Source organism: Theropithecus gelada, chromosome 1 (genome assembly GCF_003255815.1).
Source record: "Theropithecus gelada isolate Dixy chromosome 1, Tgel_1.0, whole genome shotgun sequence".
Taxonomy (NCBI): Eukaryota; Metazoa; Chordata; class Mammalia; order Primates; family Cercopithecidae; genus Theropithecus; species Theropithecus gelada.
Window position 1 is genome coordinate 640,010 of NC_037668.1, and position 13,005 is coordinate 653,014.

General features: G+C 37.4%; 1 protein-coding gene across 1 annotated transcript in view; it reads left to right on the forward strand.

The window, feature by feature from the left end:
* The first annotated feature begins 448 nt into the window (after positions 1 to 448).
* The window catches only part of LOC112628439 (neuroblastoma breakpoint family member 4-like), a 29,195-nt gene continuing 16,638 nt past the window's right edge, over positions 449 to 13,005 (forward strand). The window contains exons 1-2 of the mRNA XM_025391163.1: positions 449 to 557; positions 12,564 to 12,776. Of these exons, the coding sequence (XP_025246948.1) occupies positions 12,599 to 12,776 (178 nt within the window). The 5' untranslated portion in view covers positions 449 to 557; positions 12,564 to 12,598. The remainder of the gene's footprint in view (positions 558 to 12,563; positions 12,777 to 13,005) is intronic.

Consider the following 13,005-nt stretch of genomic DNA (forward strand, 5'->3'; position numbering starts at 1 on the left):
CAGGACAGGGCAGGTTCTAAGCAAACTACCCAGCTTCTCCATTTAGACCTACCTGAATGTTCAGAGTGGAAGGTTAATGCAGCCCTAGGCTCACCTACTCTGTCATGGCCTTTTCCTGCGGTCTTTGCTTCCTATGAGGGTTCTGCCACTGAAGTCAGCCTATTGGGAAGTAAAAGCAACACTTAAAATGACCAAAGAGACCAGCATTAGTATTGGTGCAATCCTATGGTCCTCAGTGGATTACCTAGGATGCAGCCAGCACCTGGGTCACCTGGCTAGGGCCTGTCCAAAGAAAAGCTACCCATATGCCCATTGAGACCCAGGTGAGAGTTCCAGGGACCTAGTCGCTCACCAAGAGATTGACCCTTACATCCTCATGAGTGTCAGGAGCCTCAGTGCTGAGAGTTCTTGGTCTACACCAGGGACACTGCTCACTCTCGGGGTCCAGGGCTTTCAGTGGGGTCTCCGTGTCTCCAACATTGAATCCTCCTTGTTTGATGCACCAAAGGGCCCCTCCCACAAAGTGGGCAGACATTGAGAGTTACCAGATGCAAAAGGTGAATTATATGTTATGTGATTCATTATAAAAAGAGAGCTAAAACCAAAAACAACATGATTCTCTCAACAGATGCAGAAAAGACTTTTGATAAAATTCAACATCACTTCATGTGAAAACTCCCAAAAAACTAGGCACTAAAGGAACATATCTCAAAATAATAAAAGCTATCTGTGATCAACCCACAGTCAACATCATGTTGAATGGGCAAAAGCTGGAAGCATTCAGCCTAAAAACTGGTAAAAGAACAAAGCAATAATTTACTCTTCAACAACGCTTTTTAAAAATTGCTCTTCAAAGACATTGGTAAGAGAATGAAAGGACAAGCCACACTTAGGGAGAAAATACTTGGAAATCACATATCTGATAAAGGACCTCTGTGTACAACACTAAGGGAACCCTCAAAGTTTATTAATAAAGAGCTAACAATCAAATTTTCAAATGCCATCCAAATTTTCAGAAGCCATCCAAACCCATTAACAGATGAATGAATAAAATAAATCGTGATATATCTATCACATGGAATATTACATTACTCAGCAGTATAGCAGAGTGATCTATTAATACACATGAAAACATGGCTACAAATCAAAATAATTATTCTGAGTGAAAAAGATATACAAAAATACCAAAATATATAATGTATAAACCAAAAATGTATACATAGTGTATGATTCTATTTATAGAAAACCTGAGAAAATGTAAATTAATCTATTATGACAGAAAGCCAAGCAGTGTTTGTCTGAGGTTGGGGGAGAAACATGAGGGAGGAATTACTAGGACACACAAGAACACTTTTGAAGTGGTAGCTATATCCACTACCTTTTTTTTTTTTTTTTTTTTTTTTTTGAGACAGGGTCTGGTCCTGTCACCCAGACTGGAGTGCAGAGGCACAATCTCGGCTAACTGCAACCTCTGTCTCCTGGGCTCAAACCATCCTCGTAACTCAGCCTCCCAAGTAGCTGAGACTACAGGCACTTGCTGCCACGCCTGGCTAATTTTTTGGGTTTTTAGAGATGGAGTTTCACCATGTTTCCTATGTTGGTCTTGAACTCCTGAGCTCAAGCAATCTGCCTGCCTTGACCTGTCAAAGTTCTGAGATTACAGGCACAAGCCACTGTGCCTAGCCTATACTCACTATCTTGATTACAGACAGAGACATATGTTCAAACTTTTAAATGTATATAGTTTAATTATGTTCACTTTTGCATGTAAGTTATATCTCAATATAGTTGTTAAAACAATTTAAAATATTGGAAAACTGTCATAGCTTGATTTAATAAATCTTTTTTATATTTGCAGAAAACCCAATGTAATTCTCCACATTATCAGGACAAAAGCAAAAGACTGTATGATTACCTTGATATACACAGAAAAAAAGCATTTGGTAAAACTGAAAACTTTATTTCATGATTATAAAAAATAAACCCCACAAAACTCTCAGCTTGAGAAGAACAGAAGGTAACACTTCCAACCCCACTAAGGGCAGATGTGGGAAACCCACAGGTAACATTATATTGAATGGTATAAGATCAAATGCTTTTCTATTAAATCACACAAAAATGTAGAATATCTACTTTTACTTTTTCAATCCAGCATTAGATTAGCTATCTTAACCAATGCAATGAAGTAAGAAAAAGGAAATGAAGCATTGAAAAGATTGAAAAGGAAGAATAGAATTTGTCTTTATTAACAGATAATGATTATGTATGTACACATTCCTAGAAATCTATAAAAATCTATAAAATTTATAAGTGAGTTTCCAATTTTGCAGAATATAAGTTCAATATAAATAGTCTGCTGTATTTTTGTATATTACCAATGAGCATTTGGAAAGTGAAACTTATACAATTTCATTTAAACTAACATCTAAATACATGATGTGCTTAGTAATAAATTCAACAAAATTGATGTAAGGCCAGTATGCTGAAAACTACAAAACATTGCTTTAAGAAATTATAAAAGAACTAAATTAGTGGGGAGATAAATGTTGTCACATTTAAGAAGAGTTGTTGTAGTTAAAAAGTGAATTCTTCCCAAATTGATCTCCAGATCCAATGCAATTCTGGTAAAAACTCCAACAGGCATTTTGGTAGAAATTTACAATCTGATGCTACCATTTATATGGAAATGTCAATGGTCAAGAATAATAAAAAACCAACATTATAAAAGAACAATGGTGAATGAACTCACTACCTATTTCCAGATTTACTGTACAGCTATGGAAATCAAAATCATGTGTATTGTTGAAAAAAACAGAACATATATCAATGGAAGAGAAGAGAGAAGTCAGACATAGATCCTTACCTATATGCTTGACTAATGATTCTTAGACATGAATATAGTTATATGTGTATATATAAGCACCTTTTTGATGATTATCTATCTTTATCTCCAAAATAGGGAACATTAAGAGAACTTAAAAAGAAGCCACAATATAGGAGATACTATATTTATCTCCAAAAAGGATTTTTTAAATAGTATATATATAATGCAGTCTGATATGATAAACAACACAATGAAACAAATTGGCAAAATACTTGAATAGCTACTTCAGAAGAGAAGGTACATGAATGGTCAATTAGAACAAGAAAAGATGCTCACCTCTTTAGTCATCAGGGACATCAATCAATACAACGATGAGATACTATTACATATCCATGAGAATGCTAAAATTCAAAAGACTGAAAATACCATATGTTGATGAGGATATAAAGCACTTGGAAGTCTTATACTTGTGTGAATGAAAAATGGTACAACTCCTTTGAAAATTTCGCTAACAGTTTCTTCTAAGTTTAAACAAATACAAATCAGATGGACAATCGTTCCATTCCTAGGAATTTACATACTATGTCTGCACAATGATTTGTATGTGGATGCTTATACTTTATTCGTAATAGCCCAAACCTGGAATGACACAAATGTCCAGTAACAAGTGGATGTATAATCAAACATGGTGTAACCACACAAAGGAATACTACTCAGCAATTATGAGGTATTAACTGTTGATGAAAATACTCATATGGATGGATTTTAAAATTAATGTGATGCATGAAAGAAGGCAGACACAAAAGAACACAAGTATAATTTCATTTGCAGAAAATGGTTAAACAGGCAAACTGACCTAAAGTGACACTGGCTCCTTGGGGATGAGGTTTGAAAGAGTGATGAACTGTAAAGGGTTACAAGAAACTTTGAGCTTATGGAAATTCTCATACTTGATTATAGCAGTTGTTCCATTTGTGTATATATTGGTAAACATGCATTTAATTACGTTTAAAGTGTTGCAGTCTATTGTACTTAATCTATACCTTTATAACATTGATGTGACCATCTTAATTTCTCCATACTAGCAATTAGCAGCTAGAAAATGAAATTCAATAAAACATAATAAAGATTAATATCCAAAATCATTACATGCTTAAGAATACATATAATGAAGCACATACAAAGTGCCTGAAAGCTATTGGTGAGAGAAATTAAAGAAGACTATATATAGAAACATATATCATGTTCATGGATTGGATGACTCAATTTTGTGAGGATATCACATCAACATAATTCTGATTAAGAATTCTAGTAGGAGTTTTTAGAGAAATGTAGATGCCAATTTAAAAATGTATTTGAAATGAAATAATCTAGGATAGGCAATTTGGTCTTGAAAAAGTCAGAGGACTTACTCTGCTAGAATTCAAAACTCATTTTAGAGCCACAATAATTTAAAAGCTATGGTACAGGTGTAAGTATACATAAATATATCAAAGTAAAAGAGTACAGATTCAAACAATATGCCAATTATCTACAGTTATTTAAATTTTTGAAAAACAAAGACATCAATGCCCTTCATTGGGGAAATGAGAGATTTTTCCATAGAAAGTTTCTGAGTGAGATAATATTTGTTGTTTTTAAAACTTAATGGTAACAATCACTTTCTACCATACATTGAAATTAACTTAAGATGTGAAAGTTAGATTAGAAACCTTGTAAAGGAAAAAATACAAAATATTTTCATGAACTTGAAAAAGGAAAATATTTCTTAGACCAGGTACTGTAACACTGACCACAATAAGAAACCAATTACATTGTACTTCACCTTTAAAAAGCTTCTTCTGATTATAGGTTAGTGTTTAACAAGGCAAAAGCTATCTGGAGACCAAGAATAATTATTTGCAACATATATTCATGTTATAATTATATAATACATATATATATATATGTCTATATTGGGTCCAATCCGCATGGTCCCCTCTGTCTGGTATGGACTGAGGAAGTCCACTCTAGCCTTAAAACAGCACGGGCTGCCAAGCATTCTCAGAGAGGCTCTCAACTTCAACACTTCACACATTCATATGTGAAAAAATGGACTCATTCAAAATATATAAATAACTCCAACAGATCGCAAAGAAAATGACAAACAACTCAGTATATCAATGAGTGGCAAAATCTGAAAAGGTGCTTTATAAAAGAAGATATCTAAATGACCAATAGGCATGTGAAAAACAAAACAGATGATATCACTACACACCTGGTAGAAAGGCTAAAACTTAAAAGAGAGAAAATAATAAGTGTGTGGGAATGTAGAGCAACTGGAAACAGCCTACATTTTTCATAGAAATGTAAAATAATACAAACTTTATGCAAAACTCTGTGTCCATTTTCAGCCTTTCACCAAGCAATTCCATCCCTAGCTATAGATACCCAGGAAAAATGAGTATGTATCTTCACAGAAAGAAGTTTACAAGAATATTTTCAGTTACTTATATATAAAAGACAACAAGTAAACCTGTCTACCATCACAAAAGTGGATATCAAACTGTGTGATAATTATACAATAAATAGGATATTTCTAGGCCAAAACAAAATGAAATGAAAGAAAAACACAAACAAATTAGTAGCATATATATCCAACTGATTAAGAGAGGTCAAAACAAGAGAAGATACTGAATGATTTCATTGTTATGAAGCACAAAATTAAGCAAAATTAATCTGTTGTGGCTGCTATAGTTTCGATATTTGTCCCCTCCCAATCTCACGTTTAAATTTGATCCCCAATGTTGGAGGTGGGGCTTAATGGGAGGTGTTTGGGTCATGGGAGTGGATCCCCATGAATAGATTAACCCCCTCCCTGGGAGAAGGTAGTGAGTGAATTCTCTCTCTATTAGTTCCTGCAAGAGCTGGTTATTAAAAAGAGCCTTGCGCTTTTCCTCTCTCTTTTGCTTCCTCTCTCACCATATGATCTTTGCACACACTGGTTCCCTTTCATCTTCTGCCCCGTGGGGGAAGCAGCTTCAGGCCCTCATGAAGAGCAGTTGTTGGTGCCATTCTTCTTGTGCAGCCTACAGAACTATGAGCGAAATACATCTCTTTTCTTTATAAATGACCCAGCCTCTGGTATTCCTTTATCGCATTGCAAAGGGACAAAAGGACTAAGATAGTGACAAAATTTAGAATATTTTCTTCATGTTGGGGATGAGTGTTGACTGGCATGGAGCACGTCAGAACCTTTTGGCATAGAATAAAATGTTCCCTCTCTTGATTTGGGTGTTATTATATAAGATATAATTATATTAAAAGTCATTAATTTGTACCCTTAGGTTTTTTTGTAGTTTCCTCCATGCAAATTATATCTTTGTGAATAGCTGGTAGCATGAAACAAAGTGACAGATAACAAACACTCAAAAAAGTAAAAATTGACAGAAGATAGGTAACAAATATTCAGCAGATAAATAACAGGGATCCCTTGAGAAAAAAAAATACAAAAACAATGGAATAGAACGAACACAAAAAAGTTTTATTTAACAAAAAAGGAGTTCGACATTTAAAAATTTGAAATAATATTAAAGTGACACACCGTTTCCCTGGAAAAATAATGCAGAACCACAAACTCTGAGATTTATTCTAGCAAAAGTACTGTCATTCAGTTCCATCTAATGGTATAAGGTTAGCTTTGAAGGCCAAAAGAAACTGGTTTCTAATTCTTATTCTTCTCCTCACAAGATTTGCGACCGAGGGTTATTTTGTAATCTTTCTGAGTCTCTTTTCCCATCAGGAGCAGGACAATACCTAAGTAATAGATAGTATATAGAAGTAAATATGATCTCATGGCAGTGGACATCAATCGTAATTAAGTATTAAGAATATATTTACATTGAGCTCTCCTTTATCTACTTTAAAATTGCAGACAAACAACAATTGACAAAGAATAGATAAAATGTTCTAACATAAATATTCTCCCATTCTTTCTAGGAAGAAGTCACACATACAGTTAAAATAATTAAGAGAGGACCCACTTCACATCAAACAACCTTCCCCAAACCGTGAAACAGGCCTGCTTTCTAACACCAGAGATGAACTCAGTCTATTCCAGACAGAGGGGCTTGTAGGGGCTGGACCCCCTGCAGTCCTGTCTGCCTGGAATAGACTAAGAAAGTCTGCTCCAGCCTTAGAACAGCATGGGCTGCCAAGTGTTCCCACAGAGGCTCTGGACTTCAGCTGTAGATGTCCGAAGAATACGTGCATGTGGGTTGGGTTAAAGCCAGTTGAATCACATGATCAGGGCTCTCATCAGCATCAAAGTCAGTGGAAGGATGCCAGTCCCCAGAGCTCTGTTCCAAGCCACGGGATGCTCCATGGAGGGGCAGTGGACATACGTACACCAATCAAGAGAAATATCGGTAACAGACAAGAGGCATAAATAAATAATGCACATCCTCCACTAAAACCCAGGAAAAGTCTCATTCCAAAAGCGATGTCTTGAAGAAAACACAGGTACAAATCTTTGTGATTCTGGATTAGACATTTCTTTAGTAGGCACAAGCAACCCCAAAATAGAAAGATAAATGTTCTTCATTGAAATAAAAAATCGTTCATGTTTCCAAGGACTCTGTCAAGGAAGTGAAAAGATAATCCATGTAATGAGAGAACTATTTGCAAATCATATGCCTAACAAGTGTCTAGTATCTACAGTATATAAAGAATTCATATAAGTGAGTAAAAAAGACAATTTAAAAATGGGAAAAAAGTTTGAATAGACATTTCTGTAAAGCATACATACAACAAGCACATGCAGAGATGTTCAATGCTTTTCCTCATTAGGAAAATGTAAACTTAAATCAAAATGAGATACCACTTCAGACCCACAAGGGTGACGTTAACAAAAACACAACATATGTTTGGAAAGTTATGGGGAAAATGGAATTCTCATATATTACTAGTGGGAATGTAAAATGCTGTAGCCACTGAGATTGGAACAGTCTGTCAGTTCCTCAAAAACTTAAACATAAAGACATATATGATGCAGCAATTGCACTCCTAGGTATGTAACCAAGAAAATTAAAATCAGATGCTCACTCAAAAACATGTATAAAAATGTTCATAGCTGCATTATTCATAATAGTGAAAAAGTGGAAATGTTCCAAACTGCCATCAGTTGATGAACAGGTAAACAAAATGTGGTATAACTATAAAATGGAGTATCATTTGGCCACAAAAAGGATTGAAGTACTGATGCATGCTATAGCAAGGATGACCCTTGAGAACATTGTGCTAAGTAAGAGATGCAGATGCAAAAGGCGATGTTGCATTATTCCATATACAGGAAATGCCCAGAACAAGTGTATCTATATAGACAGAAGGTAGATTAGTGTTTGTCAAGGATGGCAAAAACGGGGGAATTAGAGAGTGGCTGCCAGTAAGTACAGGCTTGCTTTCCAGCATTACGAAAGTATTCTGAAATTAGGTAGTGGTGATGGCTGCAAAACCTTTGGAATATAGTAAAAGATGCTGAATGGTATGCATAAAAGTGGAGAATTTTGTGATATATGAATTATACTTTAGAAGTAATAATAACAAAAGTAATACAGAGAGGTATCTTTCCACATCTCCATGCCCTATATTTTTATTTAAATATATTTATTTAAAAAAAAAAAAAAAAAAAAAGCTTTTTAGGGCCAGGTTCAGTGGCTTACTCCTATAATCCCAGCACTTTTGGAGACCTAGGTGGGAAGATTATTTGAGGCCAAAAGTTCGAGAGCAGCCTGAGCAACATAGCAAGACCTCATCTCTACAAAAAATAAAAACATTAGCCAGAATGGTGATGTGTGCCTAGAGTTCCAGCTACTTGGGAAGTTCGGACAGGAGGATGGCTTGAGCCCAAGAGTCTGAGGTAGCAGTGAGCAGTACAGACCATTGCACTTCAGCCTGAGTAACAGAATGAGACCCTGTCTCAAAAAGAGGCATGTCACATAGTAAGTGGCCAGATAAGTTGCTTACAGCATGTTGAGAGGAAATGTATTAGATGAAACAAATTAAATTCAACATTTTTTTTGAGGCAGGGGGCAGAAATGAGGTACAGGAAAGAGAAACACCTACTTGGAAAGAACCCACACAACGGAATTGGAAAACATAGAATGGGGCTTGTGGGAGGGGGACTCTACCTGAGATCTGGCTTCAGTCCTTACAGCAAAGGGAACTTGGGCGAGTTGCAGACTCTCTGTGCCTTGGTTTCTTCATCAGCAAAATAGAATCATCCCATCAACTATAAGGTCCGTGGTATCAGAGGGTCCCCCAAACGGACTGCACATCTGAGTCATGTTAACAAATAAATTCCAGGCCCCACCTGAGCACACTGAATCAGAATTCCTGCAAGGAGGACACTGGACTTGTATTTGCACCGACCTTCCCAAGTGTTTCTTACTCTGACCACCTTGGGGGTGGGAACCATTGAACTGCATCACATCATTCCAAAGCCAAAACACGAAGGCAGAACAAATATATATTCAATGCAGTCTCTTAAAGCGGAGAAAATTCTTGGGGGAACCTAGAGTTGAAGGAGACCTGCTTTGCTGGGCTCCATCTTAACTTTATCCTGAGTATGGCAGAGACACGCGCCCTTCAGGACACACGCCTGAGGCAGTGACAGTCGAACTTTGGAACAGTGGAAGTCCTAGTTTCAAATTCAAGCTTGCTTTGAGTAGAAATTAAGTTTACGTCTTTTTGTACAGCAACAAGGCCAGTCTTCTGCAAGCCGCTCACCTTACAAGGAAATAAACAAAAATCATACTACCAAGAACTCAAACTTCAGCAGACATGGATAAGTAAGGAAGTCTTATAAACCTGTTCTAGCCACCGAAAAAGAAACCAGAAATTTAGCAATTCTTTCACATTCAGGACAGTTGTGTTCACTAGATCAGAGGCACTGAGACATGAAGACAAGACCCCCTAAAAAGGTAAAACATTCCTTCCTGCCCTAGGACATCCCTGCCAACTTCAGTGAGGCGGGAACCCAGCTACCCACTCTACAGAAGGGGTTGCTTTTGTGTCTGGAAGGTGTCTGACATCCTGGGACCTGGACCCATCTCAGGGAGCTTTGGGAAGAGCCCGAATCACTGATGGAATTGTACAGTGGATGGAAATGGTTCAGCAGGATGACGGTAAGTGCAGAAGCACGGCCAGGTCATACTGAGAGACAATGAGTGGCACTAATAGGGACCAAGATTAAGAACAAAAGTTTGTGCTTCGACTTCAGAAACTCAAACCAATAACTAATTTGCTCTTATAAGTAGTAAGAAGCATTTTTCTATTTACATGAGAATTTAATCTCAAAAGAGAGATCAGAAAAAATATTAAGTCCAGGACATAAAACCTAAACCATAGCTTATATTTCTTCATTCTAAATAGAGCTAACAGTAAAATCTTCTCCATAAAATATATATTGTGGTTATGAAAAGGGAAAGTCTTAAAGAGAATCATTGGTATTCAATAGAAGAGTGAAATAAATACAGCCAAGGGAAGACCCAGGTGTCATACTTCTCTTGTATATTCCAAAGTTCCAGTGAAATTCCAGGTAATAGAGGTTATTTCCCGCACTGTTAAAGCGAGGTTGCAGACACTTCTGAATTTTGTCCCAGTGCTGAAGGAGGGCACACCTCTGTCCTGGAAAATGACACAGGGATGAATGCTCTTCCTGAGCATTCCTGACTCATTCTGGTCATTCTTCCAGCATCACAGAAACCAAAAAATAGGAATACGGCCAAATACATGATTTGCTATCCCTCTTCTTCAGGTTTCTTACCTGTTTCTTATGGATAATAACATTGCCTTAAGGATTATGATGAAAATATGATAACCAAGCATGTGTACAGTTTTGAACAAAATGCTTAGTATGAATTGGTCAATAAATAATTTTGTGACTATTTACTGAATTACATGGATTCTATAAATAATTACTGAATAATTATTGTGATTCCTTTTATTGGCAGTGCTCAAAACTCATCCCTGTGTGACCCCAAGTAAACCACGTAACTTTGTGAATCTGCAGTTTCATCATTTTTAAAATGAAGAAAATAGATTTTCATTCTGACACAGAATGTCAGGTCTCTGAGACATCAGAGAGTAGATAAATTTACAGCCTTTAATACATCTCAAAGCACTGTCATTACACAGTGTAGTTAGAGGACAGTGCGGGCTACTGAGAGGAGCGCTTTACAATGGGATTGATCCAGTCCTCCTCCCTTCGCTTCCACATGAATGTTGGGTAGCCCGTGGTCACACTCATCACGCCCTCAACTCAGGCAAGTCCAACAGCCACACTTAGGAGACCTGGGCTACAGGACAAACTCCCAAGTCCTAGCCTCACAAAACCTAGTTGAGGATGGAAGCTGAGAAAGTGAGGAGGTGGTTTAGGGGAGCACACTCCCCTACTCAACCCTCTCATCTCAAACTCACCTTCTACTGCACAGGAACACTGAGGATCACCAACCACACCTGATCGTGAGCTTGATCTTGCCAGGTGGAACGCAACCAGACATCAACACTGTTAGAGCAACTATAGATAAAGATAGATATAGATATAGATATAGATATAGATATAAATATAGATATAGATATAGATATAGATATAGATATATCCAACAATATTCTCTGAGAAGCGTTTCAGGCCCTATTCTTTTCAATATATGGGAAAACTAAAAACAACAAAATAGCATCAGGTTTGCAAGACTTTCCAAGATACACGGTCACACATATTTTCAGGGGATATATACAAATGATTTTGATCACTTGATATCTTGAAAAGAGCTCTTGTGGGACCAGAATGATATTCGTAAGTGACAAGTATGAAACGAGTGTTCAGTGACATTAAAAAAACAAATCAACCTACACATAGAGGAAGAGCTATGGACATAGGGATGTGAAACTGGTCTTAAGTGTAATGAAAAGCCAAGATGCTGCCCCAGTAAGAGAAAATAAATGAACATAACAATGGGATGCAGCAAGAGGAATAATGATCCAGGAGAGAAAACATTTTTTAAAATGAATTATTCATTCACTTTTCAGTAGCTACAGAAAAAAATGCAGAAGACCCAGGGGATATCACGGCAGTCTAAAAGTCTGATATCTTCACATGTGGAAAAGCCTTAAGATCTGATTCAACTTAGAGAAGGTGGACTGATTTTGTGACTACCACTAAGAAAATACAAGCTTTTGGGAAACTACCTCTACCTTGACGATTTTATACACACAAGGGATGAGCAATGAGGAATAGGCTTAGATGTATTGGGAAAGAGGTGGGCCTATAGCATTGTCACCAGGGTGCACTAACACTGAGAGTGACTGCTGAAGAAATGGTCCCCATCAGTGACAATCAGGTGAGACCAGGGCCCTAGTGTTTCAGCACAGGCTGGGCAATTGGAATGCAGGGCTCCTAAGATTCCATGACACACCCACCTTCTAATTCTGTTATTGCAACTGCAGACCGTTACCTGGCACGCTGGCTGCTACCTCCCTCACTCTTGTCAGAGTTGGAGCTATAGGTAGGGCCTTCAACTCTGAGCTCAGGCATCCTGGACCCTGTTTTTGCGATTAAGGACTCTAAAGTGTTGTGGGTGTTGATCAAGTTTCTCTCAATTGTAAGTTAACAATTCCAGTTATTGTCATCTCTCAGTCCTGATTAAACCTAATTGATTTCACTAGTTTTTATCCATCATGTGTTTGGGTTTCTTCTCCCCAGTCCCTGCCTCTACCTCTTCTGCCACAAACGTCAGCATGGTGGTATCTGCCGACCCTTTGTCCGGCGAGAGGGCAGAGATGAACATCCTAGAAATCAACAAGGAATTGCGCTCCCAGCTGGCAGAGAGCAATCAGCAGTTCCGAGACCTCAAAGAGAAATTCCTTATAACTCAAGCTACTGCCTACTCCCTGGCCAACCAGCTGAAGAAATACAGTAAGTTCTATAGATTCACCATCACGAAAGTGAGGACCGATCACCTGTCTTCTCTCTGAGAAACTGAACGGTCTCTTCATCAAAATTAATGTCATCCTTCCCATATGTCTAGGAAAATAGAAATGGGTTTTTTAACTTCATGGTGTTAAGGATGGAAAACAGAGGCACAAAGTATTTAGCAACTTTTCCACATTTGCAGTCTGGTGTGAGGTGAGAGGAGAGTTAAAAT